We start from the raw sequence: 23,132 nt of genomic DNA on the forward strand, positions 1-23,132 counted from the left end.
AGGTGGGACAACAAGGTCAGTAGAAGGTTGACGATGATATAAGGAGTGACAGTAGAAGGTTGACGGTGACATAAGGTGGTACAAGAAGGTCAGTAGAAGATTGACGGTGATATAAGGTGGGACAACAATGTCAGTAGAAGATTGACGGTGATATAAGGTGAGACAACAATGTCAGTAGAAGATTGACGATGATATAAAGTGGGACAACAAAGTCAGTAGAAGATTGACGGTGATATAAGGTGGGACAAGAAGGTCAGTAGAAGATTGACGGTGATATAAGGTGGGACAACAAGGTCAGTAGAAGATTGACGGTGATATAAGGTGGGACGACAAGGTCATTAAAAGATTGACGGTGATATAAGGTGGGACAACAAGGTCAGTAGAAGATTGACGGTGATATAAGGTGGGACAACAAGGTCATTAAAAGATTGACGGTAATATAAGGTGGGACAAGAAGGTCAGTAGAAGATTGACGGTGATATAAGGTGGGACAACAAGGTCAGTAAAAGATTGACGGTGATATAAGGTGGGACAAGAAGGTCAGTAGACGATTGACGGTGATATAAGGTGGGATTACAAGGTCAGTAGAAGGTTGACGGTAATATAAGGAGTGACAGTAGAAGGTTGACGGTGACATAAGGTGGTACAAGAAGGTCAGTTGAAGATTGAAGGTGATATAAGGTGGTACAAGAAGGTCAGTAGAAGATTGACGGTGATATAAGGTGGGACAAGAAGGTCAGTAGAAGGTTGACGGTGATATAAGGTGGGACAAGAAGGTCAGTAGAAGATTGACGGTGATATAAGGTGGTACAAGAAGGTCAGTAGAAGATTGACGGTGATATAAGGTGGGACAACAAGGTCAGTAGAAGGTTGACGATGATATAAGGAGTGACAGTAGAAGATTGACGGTGACATAAGGTGGTACAAGAAGGTCAGTAGAAGATTGACGGTGATATAAGGTGGGACAACAATGTCAGTAGAAGATTGACGGTGATATAAGGTGAGACAACAATGTCAGTAGAAGATTGACGGTGATATAAGGTGGGACAACAATGTCAGTAGAAGATTGACGATGATATAAAGTGGGACGACAAGGGCAGTAGAAGATTGACGGTGATATAAGGTGGGACAACAAAGTCAGTAGAAGGTTGACGGTGATATAAGGAGTGACAGTAGAAGATTGACGGTGATATAAGATGCGACAACAATGTCAGTAGAAGATTGATTGTGATGTAAGGTGGGACAACAAGGTCAGTAAAAGATTGACGGTGATATAAGGTGGGACAAGAAGGTCAGTAGACGATTGACGGTGATATAAGGTGGGATAACAAGGTCAGTAGAAGGTTGACGGTAATATAAGGAGTGACAGTAGAAGATTGACGGTGACATAAGGTGGTACAAGAAGGTCAGTAGAAGATTGACGGTGATATAAGGTCGGACAACAATGTCAGTAGAAGATTGACGGTGATATAAGGTGGTACAAGAAGGTCAGTAGAAGATTGACGGTGATATAAGGTGGGACAAGAAGGTCAGTAGAAGATTGACGGTGATATAAGGTGGGACAAGAAGGTCAGTAGAAGATTGACGGTGATATAAGGTGGTACAAGAAGGTCAGTAGAAGATTGACGGTGATATAAGGTGGGACAACAAGGTCAGTAGAAGATTGACGGTGATATAAGGTCGGACAACAATGTCAGTAGAAGATTGACGGTGATATAAGGTGGTACAAGAAGGTGAGTAGAAGATTGACGGTGATATAAGGTGGGACAAGAAGGTCAGTAGAAGATTGACGGTGATATAAGGTGGGACAAGAAGGTCAGTAGAAGATTGACGGTGATATAAGGTGGTACAAGAAGGTCAGTAGAAGATTGACGGTGATATAAGGTGGGACAACAAGGTCAGTAGAAGGTTGACGATGATATAAGGAGTGACAGTAGAAGGTTGACGGTGACATAAGGTGGTACAAGAAGGTCAGTGGAAGATTGACGGTGATATAAGGTGGGACAACAATGTCAGTAAAAGATTGACGGTGATATAAGGTGAGACAACAATGTCAGTAGAAGATTGACGATGATATAAAGTGGGACAACAAAGTCAGTAGAAGATTGACGGTGATATAAGGTGGTACAAGAAGGTCAGTAGAAGATTGACGGTGATATAAGGTGGGACAACAATGTCAGTAGAAGATTGACGGTGATATAAGGTGGGACAACAAGGTCATTAAAAGATTGACGGTGATATAAGGTTGGACAACAAGGTCAGTAGAAGATTGACGGTGATATAAGGTGGGACAACAAGGTCGTTAAAAGATTGACGGTGATATAAGGTGGGACAAGAAGGTCAGTAGAAGATTGACGGTGATATAAGGTGGGACAACAAGGTCAGTAAAAGATTGACGGTGATATAAGGTGGGACAAGAAGGTCAGTAGACGATTGACGGTGATATAAGGTGGGATAACAAGGTCAGTAGAAGGTTGACGGTAATATAAGGAGTGACAGTAGAAGGTTGACGGTGACATAAGGTGGTACAAGAAGGTCAGTAGAAGATTAACGGTGATATAAGGTGGGACAACAATGTCAGTAGAAGATTGACGGTGATATAAGGTGGTACAAGAAGGTCAGTAGAAGATTGACGGTGATATAAGGTGGGACAAGAAGGTCAGTAGAAGGTTGACGGTGATATAAGGTGGGACAAGAAGGTCAGTAGAAGATTGACGGTGATAAAAGGTGGTACAAGAAGGTCAGTAGAAGATTGACGGTGATATAAGGTGGGACAACAAGGTCAGTAGTAGGTTGACGATGATATAAGGAGTGACAGTAGAAGGTTGACGGTGACATAAGGTGGTACAAGAAGGTCAGTAGAAGATTGACAGTGATATAAGGTGGGAGAACAATGTCAGTAAAAGATTGACGTTGATATAAGGTGAGACAACAATGTCAGTAGAAGATTGACGATGATATAAAGTGGGACTACAAGGTCAGTAGAAGATTGACGGTGATATAAGGTGGGACAACAAAGTCAGTAGAAGGTTGACGGTGATATAAGGAGTGACAGTAGAAGATTGACGGTGATATAAGATGCGACAACAGGGTCAGTAGAAGATTGATGGTGATGTAAGGTGGGACAACAAAGTCAGTAAAATATTGACGGCGATACAAGGAGTGACAGTAGAAGATTGACGGAGACATCAATAGTCCATCGGTTGATGGAACTATAGTATATGATAGAACAGGAATTACGAGGTAAGCAGTCCGTCAAACTATGTCTGGCAATCTGTGATGTGTATGTAGGTTACTGTAAATAATAAGTATGTCTTAGCAACATAAACAGTCGTCACACTGAGCAGCGCCTTGACTGCCCGCTTTCTTTAGCATGACTTTGCACCAGGCAGCGTCCTGCCCTTTCATCTTCGTAAGCCTCGATTCTGGTAACACAATTCAAATTCAATTTATATCCTATCAAAGTTGAATGCAAAACCTTTGATTTCAATACAGAAATAAAGTGACTTGAGCGTTGAAGTCGTTATAGCAGATGGATACGTCGAAAGCCTGCGTTTAAAGTCAGCCCCCGAGACGTTGTTTTCCACGTAAACTCGATTTCTTCTGTTCTGAGGAGAGCAGGGCCACTGGAGCGCTGACCTTCATGTCGGTTGGGATCTGAAGGTCACGGGCCAAACCCACGCATTGGAGCTAAAGACAGTGTCATATGTTTACAGTTGTAAAATAGTTGCATAATGAATCAGTATCATTATAATTTGTTAGTAACATTCGAACAATAGCCTCCGAGGCGCTTCCGGTTACTATTAATACAACGCAAGGGTGTCGTGATGCTTTCATCTACTGCCAACACATGCGTACCCAGGTTGTGTCTGCATACCAAGGTTGTGTCTGCATACCAAGGTTGTGTCTCCATACCAAGGTTGTGTCTCCATACCAAGGCTGTGTCTCCATACCAAGGCTGTGTCTCAATACAAAAGACCTTAAACATGCTGGTTTAAGTGGTTGAAGCATGCCGAGGTTGTGTATACGTATTAAAGTAATTCATCCATGCCGATGTTGTATATAGATATTAAATTATTACATACATAAGAGTTTATGTATACATATTAAAGTAATTCATCCATGCCGAGGTTGTATATACATATTAAAGTAATACATACATGCGAGTTTATGTATACATGTTAAATTAATACATGCATGCCGAGATTATGTATACACATTAAAGTAATTCATACATGCCGAGGCTGTGTATACATATTAAAGAAATTCATACATGCCGAGATTGTGTATACATATTAAAGTCATTCATACATGCCGAGGTTATGTATACATATTAAAGTAAGTCATACATGCCGAGGTTGTGTATACATATTAAAGTGATTCATACATGCCGAGATTGTGTATACATATTAAAGTAATACATGCCGAGGTTGTGTATACATATTAAAATAATTCATACATGCCGAGATTGTGTATACATGTTAAAGTAATACATACATGCCGAGGTTGTGCATACATATCAAAGTAATTCACACATGCCGAGATTGTGTATACATATTCAAGTAATACATACATGCCGAGATTGTGTATACATATTAAAGTAATTCATACATGCCGAGGCTGTGTATACATATTAAAGTAATTCATACATGCCGAGATTGTGTATACATATTAAAGTAATACATACATGCCGAGGTTGTGTATACATATTAAAATAAGTCATACATGCCGAGGTTGTGTATACATATTAAAGTAATTCATACATGCCGAGGTTGTGTATAAATATTAAAGAAATACATACATGCCGAGGTTGTGTATACATACTAAAGTAATACATGCCGAGGTTGTGTATACATATTAAAGTAATACATACATGCCGAGGTTGTTTATACATATTAAAATAAGTCATACATGCCGAGGTTGTGTATACATATTAAAGTAATTCATACATGCCGAGGTTGTGTATACATATTAAAGAAATACATACATGCCGAGGTTGTGTATACATACTAAAGTAATACATACATGCGAGTTTATGTATACATATTAAAGTAATTCATCCATGCCGAGGTTGTATATACATATTAAAGTAATACATACATGCGAGTTTATGTATACATGTTAAATTAATACATGCATGCCGAGATTATGTATACACATTAAAGTAATTCATACATGCCGAGGCTGTGTATACATATTAAAGAAATTCATACATGCCGAGATTGTGTATACATATTAAAGTCATTCATACATGCCGAGGTTATGTATACATATTAAAGTAAGTCATACATGCCGAGGTTGTGTATACATGTTAAAGTGATTCATACATGCCGAGATTGTGTATACATATTAAAGTAATACATGCCTAGGTTGTGTATACATATTAAAATAATTCATACATGCCGAGATTGTGTATACATGTTAAAGTAATACATACATGCCGAGGTTGTGCATACATATCAAAGTAATTCACACATGCCGAGATTGTGTATACATATTAAAGTAATACATACATGCCGAGATTGTGTATACATATTAAAGTAATTCATACATGCCGAGGCTGTGTATACATATTAAAGTAATTCATACATGCCGAGATTGTGTATATATATTAAAGTAATACATACATGCCGAGGTTGTGTATACATATTAAAATAAGTCATACATGCCGAGGTTGTGTATACATATTAAAGTAATTCATACATGCCGAGGTTGTGTATAAATATTAAAGAAATACATACATGCCGAGGTTGTGTATACATACTAAAGTAATACATGCCGAGGTTGTGTATACATATTAAAGTAATACATACATGCCGAGGTTGTTTATACATATTAAAATAAGTCATACATGCCGAGGTTGTGTATACATATTAAAGTAATTCATACATGCCGAGGTTGTGTATACATATTAAAGAAATACATACATGCCGAGGTTGTGTATACATACTAAAGTAATACATACATGCGAGTTAATGTATACATATTAAAGTAATTCATCCATGCCGAGGTTGTATATACATGTTAAAGTAATCCATGCATGCGAGTTTATGTATACATATTAAAGTAATTCATACATGCCGAGGTTGTGTATACATATTAAAGTAAGTCATACATGCCGAGGTTGTGTATACATATAAAAGTAATACATGCATGCTGAGTATTAAAGTAATTCATACATGCCGAGATTGTGTATACATATTAAAGTAATTCATACATGCCGAGGTTGTGTATACACATTAAAGTAAGTCATACATGCCGAGGTTATGTATACATATTAAAGTAAGTCATACATGCCGAGGTTATGTATACATATAAAAGTAATACATGCATGCTGAGTATTAAAGTAATTCATACATGCCGAGATTGTGTATACATATTAAAGTAATTCATACATGCCGAGGTTGTGTATACACATTAAAGTAATTCATACATGCCGAGGTTGTGTATACATATTAAAGTAAGTCATACATGCCGAGGTTGGGTATACATATTAAAGTAATTCATACGTGGCGAGGTTCTGTATACATATTAAAGTAATTCATACATGCCGAGGTTGTGTATCCATATTAAAGTAATTCATACGTGGCGAGGTTGTGTATACATATTAAAGTAAATCATACATGCCGAGGTTGTGTGTACATATTAAAGTAATTCCTACATGCCGAGGTTGTGTATACATATCAAAGTAATACAAGCCGAGGTTATGTATACATATTAAAGCAGTACATGCATGCCGAGATTGTGTATACATATTAAAGTAATTCATACATGCCGAGGTTGTGTATACATATTAAAGTAATTCATACATGCCGAGATTGTGTATACATATTAGATTAAGTCATACATGCCGAGGTTATGTATACATATAAAAGTAATACATGCATGCTGAGTATTAAAGTAATTCATACATGCCGAGGTGTTGTATACATATTAAAGTAATTCATACATGCCGAGATTGTGTATACACATTAAAGTAATTCATACATGCCGAGGTTGTGTATACATATTAAAGTAATTCATACATGCCGAGGTTGTGTATACATATTAAAGTAATTCATACATGCCGAGGTTCTGTATACTTATTAAAGTAATTCATACGTGTCGAGGTTGTGTATACATATTAAAGTAATTCATACATGCCGAGGTTGTGCATACATATTAAAGTAATTCATACATGCCGAGGTTGTGCATACATATTAAAGTAATTCATACATGCCGAGCTTGTGTATACATATTAAAGTAATTCATACATGCCGAGATTGTGTATACATATTAAAGTAATTCACACATGCCGAGGTTGTGCATACATATTAAAGTAATTCATACATGCCGAGGTTGTGTATACATATTAGATTAAGTCATACATGCCGAGGTTGTGTATACATATTAAAGTAATTCATACATGCCGAGGTTGTGTATACATATTAAAGTAATTCATACGTGTCGAGGTTGTGTATACATATTAAAGTAAGTCATACATGCCGAGGTTGTGTATACATATTAAAGTAATTCATACGTGTCGAGGTTGTGTATACATATTAAAGTAAGTCATACATGCCTTGGTTGTGTATACATATTAAAGTAAGTCAAACGTGCCGAGGTTGTGTATACATATTCAAGTAAGTCATACATGCCGAGGTTGTGTATACATATTAAAGTTATTCATCCATGCCGAGGTTGTGTATCCATATTAGAGTAATACATACATGCCGAGGTTGTGTATACATATAAAAGTAATACATGCATGCTGAGTATTAAAGTAATTCATACATGCCGAGATTGTGTATACATATGAAAGTAATTCATACATGCCGAGGTTGTGTATACATATTAAAGTAATTCATTCATGCCGAGGTTGTGCATACATATTAAAATAATTCATACATGCCGAGGTTGTGTATACATATTAAAGTAATTCATACATGCCGAGGCTGTGTATACATATTAAAGTAAGTCATACATGCCGAGGTTGTGTATACATATTAAAGTAATTCCTACATGCCGAGGTTGTGTATACATATTAGATTAAGTCATACATGCCGAGGTTGTGTATACATATTAAAGTAATTCCTACATGCCGAGGTTGTGTATACATATTAGAGTAAGTCATACATGCCGAGGTTGTGTATACATATTAAAGTAATTCATACATGCCGAGGTTGTGTATACATATTAGATTAAGTCATACAAGCCGAGGTTGTGTATATATATTAGATTAAGTCATACATGCCGAGGTTGTGTATACATATTAGAGTAATTCCTACATGCCGAGGTGTTGTATACATATTAAAGTAAGTCATACATGCCGAGGTTGTGTATACATATTAAAGTAATTCCTACATGCCGAGGTTGTGTATACATATTAGAGTAAGTCATACAAGCCGAGGTTGTGTATACATATTAGAGTAAGTCATACATGCCGAGGTTGTGTATACATATTAGAGTAATTCCTACATTCCGAGGTTGTGTATACATATTAGAGTAAGTCATACATGCCGAGGTTGTGTATACATATTAGAGTGGTTAACAGATTCCCAGGCAGTGTTTGCGTGCTGAGACTTTAATCTTCAAGTGACAAAACGCTAGTTCAAAAGGAAAACTTCAACAAAGTTTTGAGCAACACCAAAGAAATCTAAATCCATATAATCCTGTTTCTCTATGCCAGGGTTTGATTATAACTCAATAATCTCACACTGACACTCTGTAACATGATCCTCGCCAAATATCCCAGATTGATATTTTAGAATTATCTTTAGGAACACAACAATATCAAAAGTGATACTTCAAGCTGTTTTGACAGATCTTTGCAAGTGATGACAGATTTAACATATTGATTGACACATCGCCGTTCCAAGGACAGGAAGGCGGGATCTTCATGACAACTTCTTAATAACTCTCAAAATGTGTTTTGGTCAGGCCTCCATCCTACCACACAGAGAACCGTGGAGATGATGCGTAGAATGGATGGGTGCGATTGCCAGTGGAGACAACGTCACAGATAAATAATGCAGCCATAAGTTCATGATTACAAGAAGAAGATAAGGATAAGCTTCGCCATCGTGTTCTTATCTTTTGGCTGTAATCCCTTAGCGTTGGTTATTATCCTTCTTCTTTTTCTATTGCTTCAGAATATCTGAGATTATTTTTGGGTAGAATCGATGTCAAAATCTTGCTGTATCTGAAGTAGAGCGATGTCACAATGCATGGCGTTTCTGAAGACAGTGGGTGTAACAAGGCAAGGTATTGTGTGCCTGTCCCTGGGTGGGCAGTGTTACAAGGCATGGTGTGTCTGTGGATGGGAGGTTTCATAAGACATGGTGTGTCTCTGGATGGGTGGTGTCATAAGAATACGTGTGTCTCTAGATGGGCGGGGTCCTTAGACATGTTGTGTCTATGGGTTTGTGCTGTCATTAGACATCGTCTGTCTATGGGTGGGTGGTGTCATTAGACATGGTCTGTTTATGGGTTTGTGGTGTCATTAGACATGGTGTGTCTATTGCTGGGCGGTGTTACAAGCCATGGTGTGTCTCTGGGTGGGCGGTGTTACAAGCCATGGTGTGTCTCTGGGTGGGCGGTGTTACAAGAAATGGTGTGTCTCTGGCTGGGCGGTGTTACAAGCCATGGTGTGTCTATAGCTGGGCGGTATTACAAGCCATGGTGTGTCTATGGCTGGGCGGTGTTACAAGCCGTGGTGTGTCTATGGCTGGGCGGTGTTACAAGAAATGGTGTGTCTATGGCTGGGCGGTGTTACAAGCCATGGTGTGTCTATGGCTGGGCGGTGTTACAAGCCATGGTGTGTCTATGGCTGGGCGGTGTTACAAGAAATGGTGTGTCTATGGCTGGGCGGTGTTACAAGCCATGGTGTGTCTATGGCTAGGCGGTGTTACAATCCAAAGTGTGTATATGGCTGGGCGGTGTTACAATCCATGGTGTGTCTATGGCTGGGCGGTGTTACAAGCCGTGGTGTGTCTCTGGCTGGGCGGTGTTACAAGCCATGGTGTGTCTATGGCTGGGCGGTGTTACAAGCCATGGTGTGTCTATGGCTGGGCGGTGTTACAAGCCATGGTGTGTCTATGGCTGGGCGGTGTTACAAGCCATGGTGTGTCTATGGCTGGGCGGTATTACAAGCCATGGTGTGTCTATTGCTGGGCGGTGTTACAAGCCATGGTGTGTCTATTGCTGGGCGGTGTTACAAGCCATGGTGTGTCTCTTGGTTGGCGGTGTTACAAGCCATGGTGTGTCTATTGCTGGGCGGTGTTACAAGCCATGGTGTGTCTATTGCTGGGCGGTGTTACAAGCCATGGTGTGTCTCTTGGTTGGCGGTGTTACAAGCCATGGTGTGTCTATGGCTGGGCGGTGTTACAAGCCATGGTGTGTCTCTTGGTGGGCGGTGTTACAAGCCATGGTGTGTCTATTGCTGGGCGGTGTTACAAGCCATGGTGTGTCTCTTGGTTGGCGGTGTTACAAGCCATGGTGTGTCTATGGCTGGGCGGTGTTACAAGCCATGGTGTGTCTCTGGCTGGGCGGTGTTACAAGCCATGGTGTGTCTCTGGGTGGGCGGTGTTACAAGCCATGGTGTGTATCTGGGTGGGCCGTGTCCAAAGACATGGTGTGCCCGAGGAAGGGTGATGTGATTGGACATGACGTTGATGTTGTTATTGGGTATTATCCTCTTTCTTTTATTGCTTCAGATTATACGAGTACGTTTTGGGAGATTTCAAAACCAGGCAGTATCTAAAGAAGGACGGTGTCAAACGACATGTTGTTGTCTGACAATTGGCGGTGTCACAATCCAAGATATACGGATACCTGAAATCATTCACCAATACTTTATCAAACGCTAGGGTTGTAGTGACAGATGGCCCTGCTAATGCTAGACGGTGCCAAGTGATGTTATTTGGAGAGAACTGTGAAGGTTGCCTTATGTCACCAATCCCCCTTTACCATCTGTCACTGCTTGGAATCAACTCCAATCTTTCAGAATTTGTGACAGCTTCAAGTATTGCCATGTCTATCAGTACTACATGACCTCTATATAAGACTCCAGAGTGAAGATAACTTCAACTATAGCCATGTCTATCAGTACTTCATGAGCTCTACATTAGTTCCCAGAGTGAAGGTAACTTCAACTATAGCCATGTCTATCAGTACTACATGAGCTCTACATTAGTCTCCAGAGTGAGGCTGACTTCAACTGTAGCGATGTCTATCAGTACTTCATGAGCTCTACATTAGTTCCCAGAGTGAAGATAACTTCAACTATAGCCATGTCTATCAGTACTTCATGAGCTCTACATTAGTTCCCAGAGTGAAGATAACTTCAACTATAGCCATGTCTATCAGTACTACATGAGCTCTACATATGTCTCCAGAGTGAGGCTGACTTCAACTGTAGCGATGTCTATCAGTACTTCATGAGCTCTACATTAGTTCCCAGAGTGAAGATAACTTCAACTATAGCCATGTCTATCAGTACTTCATGAGCTCTACATTAGTTCCCAGAGTGAAGATAACTTCAACTATAGCCATGTCTATCAGTACTACATGAGCTCTACATATGTCTCCAGAGTGAGGCTGACTTCAACTGTAGCGATGTCTATCAGTACTTCATGAGCTCTACATTAGTTCCCAGAGTGAAGATAACTTCAACTATAGCCATGTCTATCAGTACTTCATGAGCTCTACATTAGTTCCCAGAGTGAAGATAACTTCAACTATAGCCATGTCTATCAGTACTACATGAGCTCTACATATGTCTCCAGAGTGAGACTGACTTCAACTGTAGCGATGTCTATCAGTACTTCATGAGCTCTACATTAGTTCCCAGAGTGAAGATAACTTCAACTATAGCCATGTCTATCAGTACTACATGAGCTCAACATTAGTTCCCAGAGTGAAGATAACTTCAACTATAGCCATGTCTATCAGTACTTCATGAGCTCTACATTAGTCTCCAGAGTGAAGATGACTTCAACTAGAGCGATGTCTATCAGTACTACATGAGCTCTACATTAGTTCCCAGAGTGAAGATAACTTCAACTATAGCCATGTCTATCAGTACTACATGAGCTCTACATATGTCTCCAGAGTGAGGCTGACTTCAACTGTAGCGATGTCTATCAGTACTTCATGAGCTCTACATTAGTTCCCAGAGTGAAGATAACTTCAACTATAGCCATGTCTATCAGTACTTCATGAGCTCTACATTAGTTCCCAGAGTGAAGATAACTTCAACTATAGCCATGTCTATCAGTACTACATGAGCTCAACATTAGTTCCCAGAGTGAAGATAACTTCAACTATAGCCATGTCTATCAGTACTTCATGAGCCCTACATTAGTCTCCACAGTGAAGATGACTTCAACTAGAGCGATGTCTATCAGTACTACATGAGCTCTACATTAGTTCCCAGAGTGAAGGTGACTTCAACTTTAGCCATGTCTATCAGTACTACATGAGCTCTACATTAGTTCCCAGAGTGAAGGTGACTTCAACTATAGCCATGTCTATCAGTACTACATGAGCTCAACATGAGTTCCCAGAGTGAAGGTGACTTCAACTATAGCCATGTCTATCAGTACTACATGAGCTCTACATTAGTTCCCAGAGTGAAGGTGACTTCAACTATAGCCATGTCTATCAGAAATACATGAGCTCTACATTAGTTCCCAGAGTGAAGGTAACTTCAACTATAGCCATGTCTTTCAGTACTTCATGAGCTCTACATTAGTTCCCAGAGTGAAGGTGACTTCAACTATAGCCATGTCTATCAGTACTACATGAGCTCTACATTAGTTCCCAGAGTGAAGATAACTTCAACTATAGCCATGTCTATCAGTACTACATGAGCTCTACATTAGACTCCAGAGTGACGGTGACTTCAACAACCTCAAAACCACATCCCGTGCTGAGGAGGGAAAGTGAGTTGCAGATGCCAAGCCTAATTCAGCTTTCATTTCGCTGGGATATTATCGAGGCATAGCTGTAATTTAGCGGTGGTCTAGCTTTTGGTGTAGCTGTCACGTAGCTGTGATATAACTGTTATATTGTGGTGGATGTAGTTATGGTGTGGCTGTCATATAGCTGTGATATCAGTGTGATATAGTGGTGATGTAGCTATGGTGAAGCTGTCATGTAGCTGTGGTAGAGCTGTGATATTGTGCTGCTGTAGCAATGGTCATGACGTAGATGCCATGTAGATATATTTTATATTTTCATGTAACTGTGATATAGCGGGAGTGTAATATTATCATGGTAAAGCTGATGTAGTGATTATTTAGCTACACGAATGATGTAGCCGTCATTGAGCTGTGATATAACTGTGACATAGCGATGATGTAGCTATGCTGTAGCAGCTGTGATATATAATGTGACATAACGATGATGTAGCTATAATGTAGACCTGTGATATAACTATGACATAGCGATGATGTAGCTATAATGTAGCAGCTGTGATAAACCTGTGACATAGCGATGATGTAGCTATAATGTAGCAGCTGTGATATAACTGTGACATAGCGATGATGTAGCTATAATGTAGCAGCTGTGATATAACTGTGACATAGCGATGATGTAGCTATAATGTAGCAGCTGTGATATAACTGTGACATAGCGATGATTTAGCTATAATGTAGCAGCTGTGATATAACTCTGACATAGCGATTATGTAGCTATAATGTAGCAGCTGTGATATAACTCTGACATAGCGATTATGTAGCTATAATGTAGAGCTGTGATATAACTGTGACATAGCGATGATGTAGCTGTAATATAGCAGCTGTGATATAACTGAGACATAGCGATGATGTAGCTATAATATAACAGCTGTGATATGACTGTGACGTAGCGATAATGTAGCTATAATGTAGCAGCTGTGATATAACTGTGACATAGCGATGATGTAGCTATAATGTAGCAGCTGTGATATAACTGTGACATAACGATGATGTAGCTGTAATGTAGAGCTGTGATATAACTGTGACATAGCGATGATGTAGCTATAATATAACAGCTGTGATATGACTGTAACATAGCGATGATGTAGCTATGCTGTAGCAGCTGTGATATAACTGTGACATAGCGATGATGTAGCTGTAATGTAGCAGCTGTGATATAACTGTGACATAGCGATGATGTAGCTATAATGTAGCAGCTGTGATATGACTGTGACATAGCGATGATGTAGCTATAATGTAGAGCTGTGATATAACTGTGACATAGCGATGATGTAGCTATAATATAGCAGCTGTGATATAACTGTGACATAACAATGATGTAGCTATAATGTAGAGCTGTGATATAACTGTGACATAGCGATAATGTAGCTATAATGTAGCAGCTGTGATATACCTGTGACATAGCGATGATGTAGCTGTAATATAGCAGCTGTGATTTAACTGTGACATAGCGATGATGTAGCTATAATGTAGAGCTGTGATATAACTGTGGAATAGCAGTGATAAAGCGGTGATGTAGCTATGGTGTAGCTGCGGTGTAGCTATGGTGTAGCTGTAACATAACTGGGATATGACTATCTGTTTGTTGTAGCTATGATGTATTTTTTATGAAACTGCAACGTAGCTTTTATGTAGCTGACATCATTATTTTCTCATCACGGTATTAATCGTCCCACTCTGTCAATATCCGTCCTCGTACCGTGATACCCTCATTTGCTTCAACTCTCGTCTTTGTCTAATATCACCTCCGGCATAGATCTGATCCCTCTACAATACAGCGACCCCTCGTAACCCCTAAACCTGACACTACCTCTCCCGTCTTCTCACCCTCCCCAAACCTATTCCCAGCTCTTCTTAATCTCCAGATCACATAAAAACATGATTATTATCACAGTAATAATATTAATCGCCTATCTCCCATCTCAGCCTCCTTCAGACTACAATCCCTTCATTCAGCCATTTCAACGTTTTATGAATCCGTTAAATGAATGCGCGGAAGCCACGATGCAACGCTATGTCAATTACTAACCTGACGCACAGTTTACAAATAATTCCGCTCTGCTATTTCAAGAATCAATTTTGACCACTATGGTTTTGCTTGTAACAAGCTGATTGTGCGTTTATTCCATTAAATCATTGAGGCAACTCTTAACAGTATAGGCCGACTCGGGATTCCTTGCTGCCCTCAAATCGTTAGATACAGCCCCTGCATATACTCAGCTCCTTTCAAGACAATCATATCCTCGTTGCTTCAAACTTGCCCCACAATCGCCGGCAAATTAGTCTGAGACGGCCGAGGCGCAGCAATAAGCATGGCGCAAGAATCAAAAGAAATCATTGATCCAGAAGTCTTTGCTATGGAAATGTTCTACTGTAACATTCTCTATCTTCTTCGTCTGTTTACCACAACGGATCGACTGGATCTCCCTTCTGTGGTAAATAGATAAACAAAGCGAGACCCCAATAACACCCGCTAGTTCCGCTTCCTCGCCTGCCATTGAGTATTAGGAACATCATATCAAGAAACGCTCTCACTCCGAGTCAAAATAAATCTTCTATTGTTCAATCATACTGGACAAATATTTTCCGCGGAAGAAATATGTGCTTGTCATAACAGTTACTATTTCAAGAGAGTCATTACGCGGATATATACGTATCGACAAATGACGGAAATCGAAATTCATACTTTAGAAGACGATTCTTAACAAAACGTCGAAATAAGTTCGGTTTTACAAAATATATTTTAAGAGTGTATTTAGTACGACTTTGAAAATACATAACAGATTGTGTTCAATACATACAGATATATAGATGATGTTATAAATAAAGATATATAGATGTGTTGCATAGATAGGGCATTACAGTCACATATGATAATGCAGGGGAATACATTCGTCCATCTTGATTCAGGAGAATACATTCACACATAACTTCCCATTGCAGGGGAATACATTCACACATGATATTGTTTGTTGTTTGACGCCGCATTCAGCAATATTCTAGCTTTATGACGGCGGTCTGTAAATAATCGAGTCAGGTCCAGACAATCCAGTGATTGACATCATGAGCATCGATCCGCGCAATTGAGAAACGATGACATGCATCAACCAAGTCAGCGAGTCTCTTACGACAAGCATGAGCTAATGAAGACCTACTCTAACCCGGAACTTCACTGGTCAGTGTGATGTTGGGGAGGAATACATTCACCAATCCTATTTCAGGAGAATAAATTCACACATAGCATCACATTGCAGGGGAATACATTCACACATGCTACTCCTGTGGAATGCATTCACGCATAATATGAAACCAGGGGAATGCATGCACGCGTAACACCAGATAAGGGGAATGAATTCACGCATAACACCATGCCAGGGGAATGCATTCACGCATAACACAATACAAGGGGAATGCATTTATGCATAATATCATACCAGGGGAATGCATTCATGCATAAGATCATACCAGGGGAATGCATTCACACAAGATATTGCAGGGGAAACATTCACACATGCTACTCCTGGGTAATGCATTTACGCATAACGAAATACCAGGGGAATGCATTCACGCATAACACAATACCAGGGGAATGCATTCACGCATAACACCATACCAGGGGAATGCATTCACACAAGATATTGCAGGGAAATACATTCACACATGCAACTCCTATGGAATGCATTCATGCATAACATCATACCAGGGGAAAGCATTCACGCATAGTGCAAAGCTATGGGAATGCATTCATGCATAACACCAACCTAGGTAAATGCATTCACGCATACCATCATGCCAGCGGAATGCATTTACGCATAACATCCCACCAGGGAAATGCATTCACGCATAACACCACACCAGGGGAATGCATTCACGCATAACACAATACCAGGGGAATGCATTCATGCATAACATCATACCAGAGGAATGCATTCACACAAGATATTGCAGGGAAATACATTCACACATGCTACTCCTAGGGAATGCATTCGTGCATAACATCATGCCAGGGGAAAGCATTCACACATAGCGCAAAGCTATGGGAATGCATTCATGCGTAACACCAAACTAGGTAAATGCATTCACGCATACCATCATGCCAGCGGAATGCATTCATGTATAACATCCCACCAGGGAAATGCATTCACGCATAGCACCACACCAGGGGGGTGCATTCACGCATAACACAATACCAGGGGAATGCATTCACGCATAACACCATACCAGGGGAATGTATTCACACATAACACCATACCAGGGGAATGCATTCATGCATAACGCCATACCAGGGGAATGCATTCACGTATAACACCATACCAGGGGAATGCATTCGAGCATAACACCATACCAGGGGAATGCATTCACGCATAACACCATACCGGGGGGAATGCATTCACGCATAACACCATACCAGGGGAATGCATTCCCACATAACATCATACCAGGGGCATGCATTCCCACATAACATCATACCAGGGGCATGCATTCCTACATAACATCATACCAGGAGCATGTATTCACACAAGATATTTCAGGGAAAACATTCACACACAGCATTTTTGCATTGTATCATATTGTAGGGGCGTGTTATCTAACTTGAGTGTAATAACTCTTTATGCTAGAATTACTTTCAGTCGGATTCAATGACACTGTGGTTGGCAGAGAAAGATCGTGAAACTCGGTTACAAAATACACAACAGATACAACTAAACTTGACATTTTCACTCGTGACTGTGCCAATCAAATATAACGTTTGTCAGGCAACACAATGAGATAAAAGCGCCATATCGCACAAACATGTCCTCTGCTGTTGCAGCGGGGTGGATTCACACATTATATGACACAATATTGCAGCGGAATACATTCACACATAACATCGTGTAGGGGAATACCCTCACATAACACAATATTTCAGGGGAATACAACCACACGTAATTTATCACAATGCTGAAGGGGAATACATTCACACAAAACATTGTGTAGGGGAATACACTCACATAACACAATATTTCAGGGGAATACAACCACACGTGATATATCACCACATTTCAGGGGAATGCATTCACACACGATAGGCACCATATTGCTATATTGCTATTCACACATGATATATCCCCATATTGTAGGGGAATACATTTATACATTCATTTTATATTGCAGGAGAATACTTCACACATAACATCATAATTCAAGGGAATACCTTCACACATTGTATGATATCATATTGAAGGGCAATGCATTCACACATACCCGTGAAGATCCGGGGTAGAATTGGTCTTCAACAACACATGCTTGTCGTAAAAGGCGACTAACGGGATCGGGTGGTCAGACACGCTGACTTGGTTGATTCATGTCATTGTATCCCAATTGCCTGGGTCGATGCTTATGATATCAATCACTTGGTTGTCTGGTCCAGACTCGATTATTTACAGACCGCCGCCATATAGTTGGAACATTGCTAAGTGCGCCGTTAAAAAAAACAAAAACATTCACACATAACATCATATTGCAAGAAGAATGCATTCACGCATAACATCATATTTAAAGGGAATGCATTCACACATACAATAACACCATGTTTCGGGAAATTACATTCACATATGATATATCATCACATTGCAGGGGCATACATTCACACATACAATAACACCATGTTTCAGGAAAATACATTCACACATGATATATCATCACATTGCAGGGGCATACATTCACATATACAATAACACCACGTTTCAGGAAATTACATTCACACATGATATATCATCACATTGCAGGGGAATGCATTCACACATACAATAACACCACGTTTCAGGAAATTACATTCCCACATGATATATCATCACATTGCAGGGGAATGCATTCACACATACAATAACACCATGTTTCAGGAAAATACATTCACACATGATATATCATCACAATGCAGGGGCATACATTCACACATACAATAACACCACGTTTCAGGAAATTACATTCCCACATGATATATCATCACATTGCAGGGGAATGCATTCACACATACAATAACACCATGTTTCCGGAAAATACATTCACATATGATATATCATCACATTGCAGGGGCATACATTCACACATACAATAACACCACGTTTCAGGAAATTACATTCCCACATGATATATCATCACATTGCAGGGGAATGCATTCACACATACAATAACACCATGTTTCCGGAAAATACATTCCCACATGATATATCATCACATTGCAGGGGAATGCATTCACATATATACCAGGGAGCAACAGAGGCCATGTCTCCGCCTCGCTCTGCCTTACTCTGCTGAAGAACTTTAGGAACTTCCATCGCGCTTCGATCACGAGGACAATCAATTAGCTTCTACAAGTCATATTTAATTTTCCTAAGATGTTATTGTGCGAGATTAATGTCCTTAAAGCAAGCACGGGTCTGTCGCGGGGCACGTCCACGCGCCTCACAAGCAGTTCTACAATCGTACTCGCTACTCACAAGGGGCTATAAATACCTTTTTAAATGGCTTTACTTTGAAAGTTTTCTCATAAAACGTGCTTTTCTCAAAGACCTAGCATTAAAAGGGGCCAGGGAGTGAAATCTGCAGCAGCTCTATTCGTCACTGTACACGTGCAGAGGGCCATGCGGTGACGTGAGGGAGATCTTGCCACAACGGAAACTCTGCATCTCATGGCCAATCAGAGAAGCCAGTTGTTCCCGTGCCTACCACCACACTATGCACGCTAGCTATAACGGTCCAGTTTAATCTCGGAGCTACTTCTTTATCGGTACACCTAGCTTACTGTTTATACCTGTGTAATACAGTTGTGTCTGTTGTCTGTGCCAGCCTTTCATCGGCACCTACTCAGATGTCCTCCTGTTGGGGGGTATCCCACGTCGAGTGTCCCGAGCACCTGTCCTGTCTGAACCTTCAATTAGGATGAATCTGGCGAAGTTTTGAATGTGTTTTCTTATGCTCAAATATATTGTGTAAGCTCGCCTCATGTCTGGATATCCATTGTTTACGTATGTTTTGTATAAATATTGTCTAAGTTCAATCTAATGCCTGATATCTAGTGCATTCGTCCATGTTATCTTAATACTAGTGTGAACTCACACTTGTGCCTAAAGACACATCGTCTGTAATATCTAAATAACTTGTGTTAGGTCATTGTTATGCCTATTTTCTAGTGCTACCGTTATGGTTTTTCAAATGTTTGGGGTTTTTTAAACTCATTCTTATGCGTAATATTTAGTGCAATCGTTATATTTTGTCGAAATCGCTTGTGTTAGCTCATAATAGTACTTAAAACCTTGTTTCATTGACAGCTTCTAAATATTTTTGTATTACTTTACTTCTTATTTCCGTTCTTATTTCTTAGCCTATAATGCGCGTGTGTGCATGAACAGTTGTACGATCACCTACGGCGCGGCGACCACATTCATCATCAGCCATGCTGCACTATAAGCCATGATGTAGTGTATGCCATGATGTAGTGTAAGCCATGATGTAGTGTATGCCATGATGTAGTGTAATCCATGTTGTAGTGTATGCCATGTTGTAGTGTATGCCATGATGTAGTGTATGCCATGTTGTAGTGTATGCCATGATGTAGTGTAAGCCATGATGTAGTGTAAGCCATGATGTAGTGTATGCCATGATGTAGTGTAAGCCATGTTGTAGTGTATGCCATGATGTAGTGTAATCCATGATGTAGTGTATGCCATGTTGTAGTGTATGCCATGTTGTAGTGTAATCCATGTTGTAGTGTAATCCATGATGTAGTGTAATCCATGTTGTAGTGTAATCCATGATGTAGTGTATGCCATGTTGTAGTGTATGCCATGATGTAGTGTAATCCATGATGTAGTGTATGCCATGTTGTAGTGTATGCCATGTTGTAGTGTATGCCATGTTGTAGTGTATGCCATGTTTTAGTGTAATCCATGTTGTAGTGTATGCCATGTTGTAGTGTATGCCATGATGTAGTGTAATCCATGTTGTAGTGTATGCCATGTTGTAGTGTATGCCATGATGTAGTGTAATCCATGATGTAGTGTATGCCATGTTGTAGTGTATGCCATGTTGTAGTGTATGCCATGTTGTAGTGTATGCCATGTTTTAGTGTAATCCATGTTGTAGTGTAATCCATGTTGTAGTGTAAGCCATGTTGTAGAGTAAGCCATGTTGTAGTGTAAGCCGTGTTGCTATATGACGGCGGTCTGTAAATAATCAAGTCTGGACCAGACAATCCAGTGATTGATATCATGAGCATCGATCCACGTAATTTGAACACGATGACATGCATCAACCAAGTCAGCGAGCCTGGCCACCCAATCACTCGTTAGTCGTCTCTTACGACAAGCATAGTCGCCATACGGCAAGCATGGGTTGCTGATGATCTATTCCACCCCGGTTCTTCATGAAGCTCCCTAAATATGTGCCTTGTTATCATACATTACCAACAGATTTTCTTCATACCGCATGTAACCCACATATGTTTTCCCATACCGCATGTAACCCACAGTTTTCCCATACCGCATGTAACCCACATATGTTTTCCCATACCGCATGTAACCCACAGTTTTCCCATACCGCATGTAACCCACAGTTTTCCCATACCGCATGCAACCCACAGATGCTTTCCCATACCGCATGTAACCCACAGATGTTTTCCCATACCGCATGTAACCCACAGATGTTTTCCCATACCGCATGCAAACCACAGATGTTTTCCCATACCGCATGTAACCCACAGTTTTCCCATACCGCATGTAACCCACAGATGTTTTCCCATACCGCATGTAACCCACAGATGTTTTCCCAGACCGCATGCAACCCACAGATGTTTTCCCATACCGCATGCAACCCACAGTTTTCCCATACCGCATGTAACCCACATATGTTTTCCCATACCGCATGTAACCCACAGATGTTTTCCCATACCGCATGTAACCCACAGATGTTTTCCCATACCGCATGTAACCCACAGTTTTCCCATACCGCATGTAACCCACAGTTTTCCCATACCGCATGCAACCCACAGATGTTTTCCAAAACCGCATGTAACCCACAGATGTTTTCCCATACCGCATGTAACCCACAGATGTTTTCCCATACCGCATGCAACCCACAGATGTTTTCCCATACCGCATGTAACCCACAGTTTTCCCATACCGCATGTAACCCACAGTTTTCCCATACCGCATGTAACCCACAGTTTTCCCATACCGCATGTAACCCACAGTTTTCCCATACCGCATGTAACCCACAGATGTTTTCCCATACCGCATGTAACCCACAGATGTTTTCCCATACCGCATGTAACCCACAGATGTTTTCCCATACCGCATGTAACCCACAGTTTTCCCATACCGCATGTAACCCACATATGTTTTCCCATACCGCATGTAACCCACAGTTTTCCCATACGGCATGTAACCCACAGATGTTTTCCCATACCGCATGCAACCCACAGATGTTTTCCCATACCGCATGCAACCCACAGATGTTTTCCCATACCGCATGCAACCCAAAGATGTTTTCCCATACCGCATGTAACCCACAGATGTTTTCCCATACCGCATGTAACCCACAGATGTTTTCCCATACCGCATGCAACCCACAGATGTTTTCCCATACCGCATGCAACCCACAGATGTTTTCCCATACCGCATGTAACCCACAGTTTTCCCCATATACCACATGTAACCTATATATTCCAAACACAAAAATGGCATAAATATCATAAATAGTTTTGGGGATGCTTTAATGAAATTGTATGCTTAATCTCAACTCTTTTTTGTATATATGTACCTGAATATAACAGGTAACATCAGTTGCGAAAGTATATATGTTGTAATATTTGGCTCCATCAAAAGAAAGCAAACGGTTTTATTCGGATAGCGTGCAGCCACCACTGAAATTCATTCAGAAACCTTGTCCCAGGGTTATTTCAAAATAATTTGCTTGAGTGCCCAATGTCTGCCTATGTGATTGGTGTCTGTTCAGTTTGAATCAATTTATTTTTTACTTATGAAACCGTTCTTTCTGAGTTGAGTGTCGACCCCTGTGTTCCCAGTGCCGTGCTTCAGTCCAGCGATTCTGCTCCTGTTCAGGGGCGGACCAACAGTACTTAGTGTTTGCTGAAACCAATCTCAGCTTACGAAACCGGTGTTTGCTCAATAT

At 40.4% G+C, this 23,132-nt stretch overlaps 1 protein-coding gene across 1 annotated transcript; it reads right to left on the minus strand.

The window, feature by feature from the left end:
* Positions 1-21,376: 21,376 nt before the first annotated feature.
* Positions 21,377-22,381, minus strand: LOC125382698 (FMRFamide-related peptides type HF-4-like). The gene has a single exon (XM_048400981.1). The coding sequence runs from the start codon at positions 22,379-22,381 to the stop codon at positions 21,377-21,379; it is 1,005 nt and encodes a 334-aa protein (XP_048256938.1).
* Between the last annotated feature and the right edge of the window lie 751 nt (positions 22,382-23,132).

The sequence above is a fragment of the Haliotis rufescens genome, unplaced genomic scaffold (genome assembly GCF_023055435.1).
Source record: "Haliotis rufescens isolate VD_foot unplaced genomic scaffold, xgHalRufe1.0.p SCAF_20, whole genome shotgun sequence".
NCBI lineage: Eukaryota > Metazoa > Mollusca > Gastropoda > Lepetellida > Haliotidae > Haliotis > Haliotis rufescens.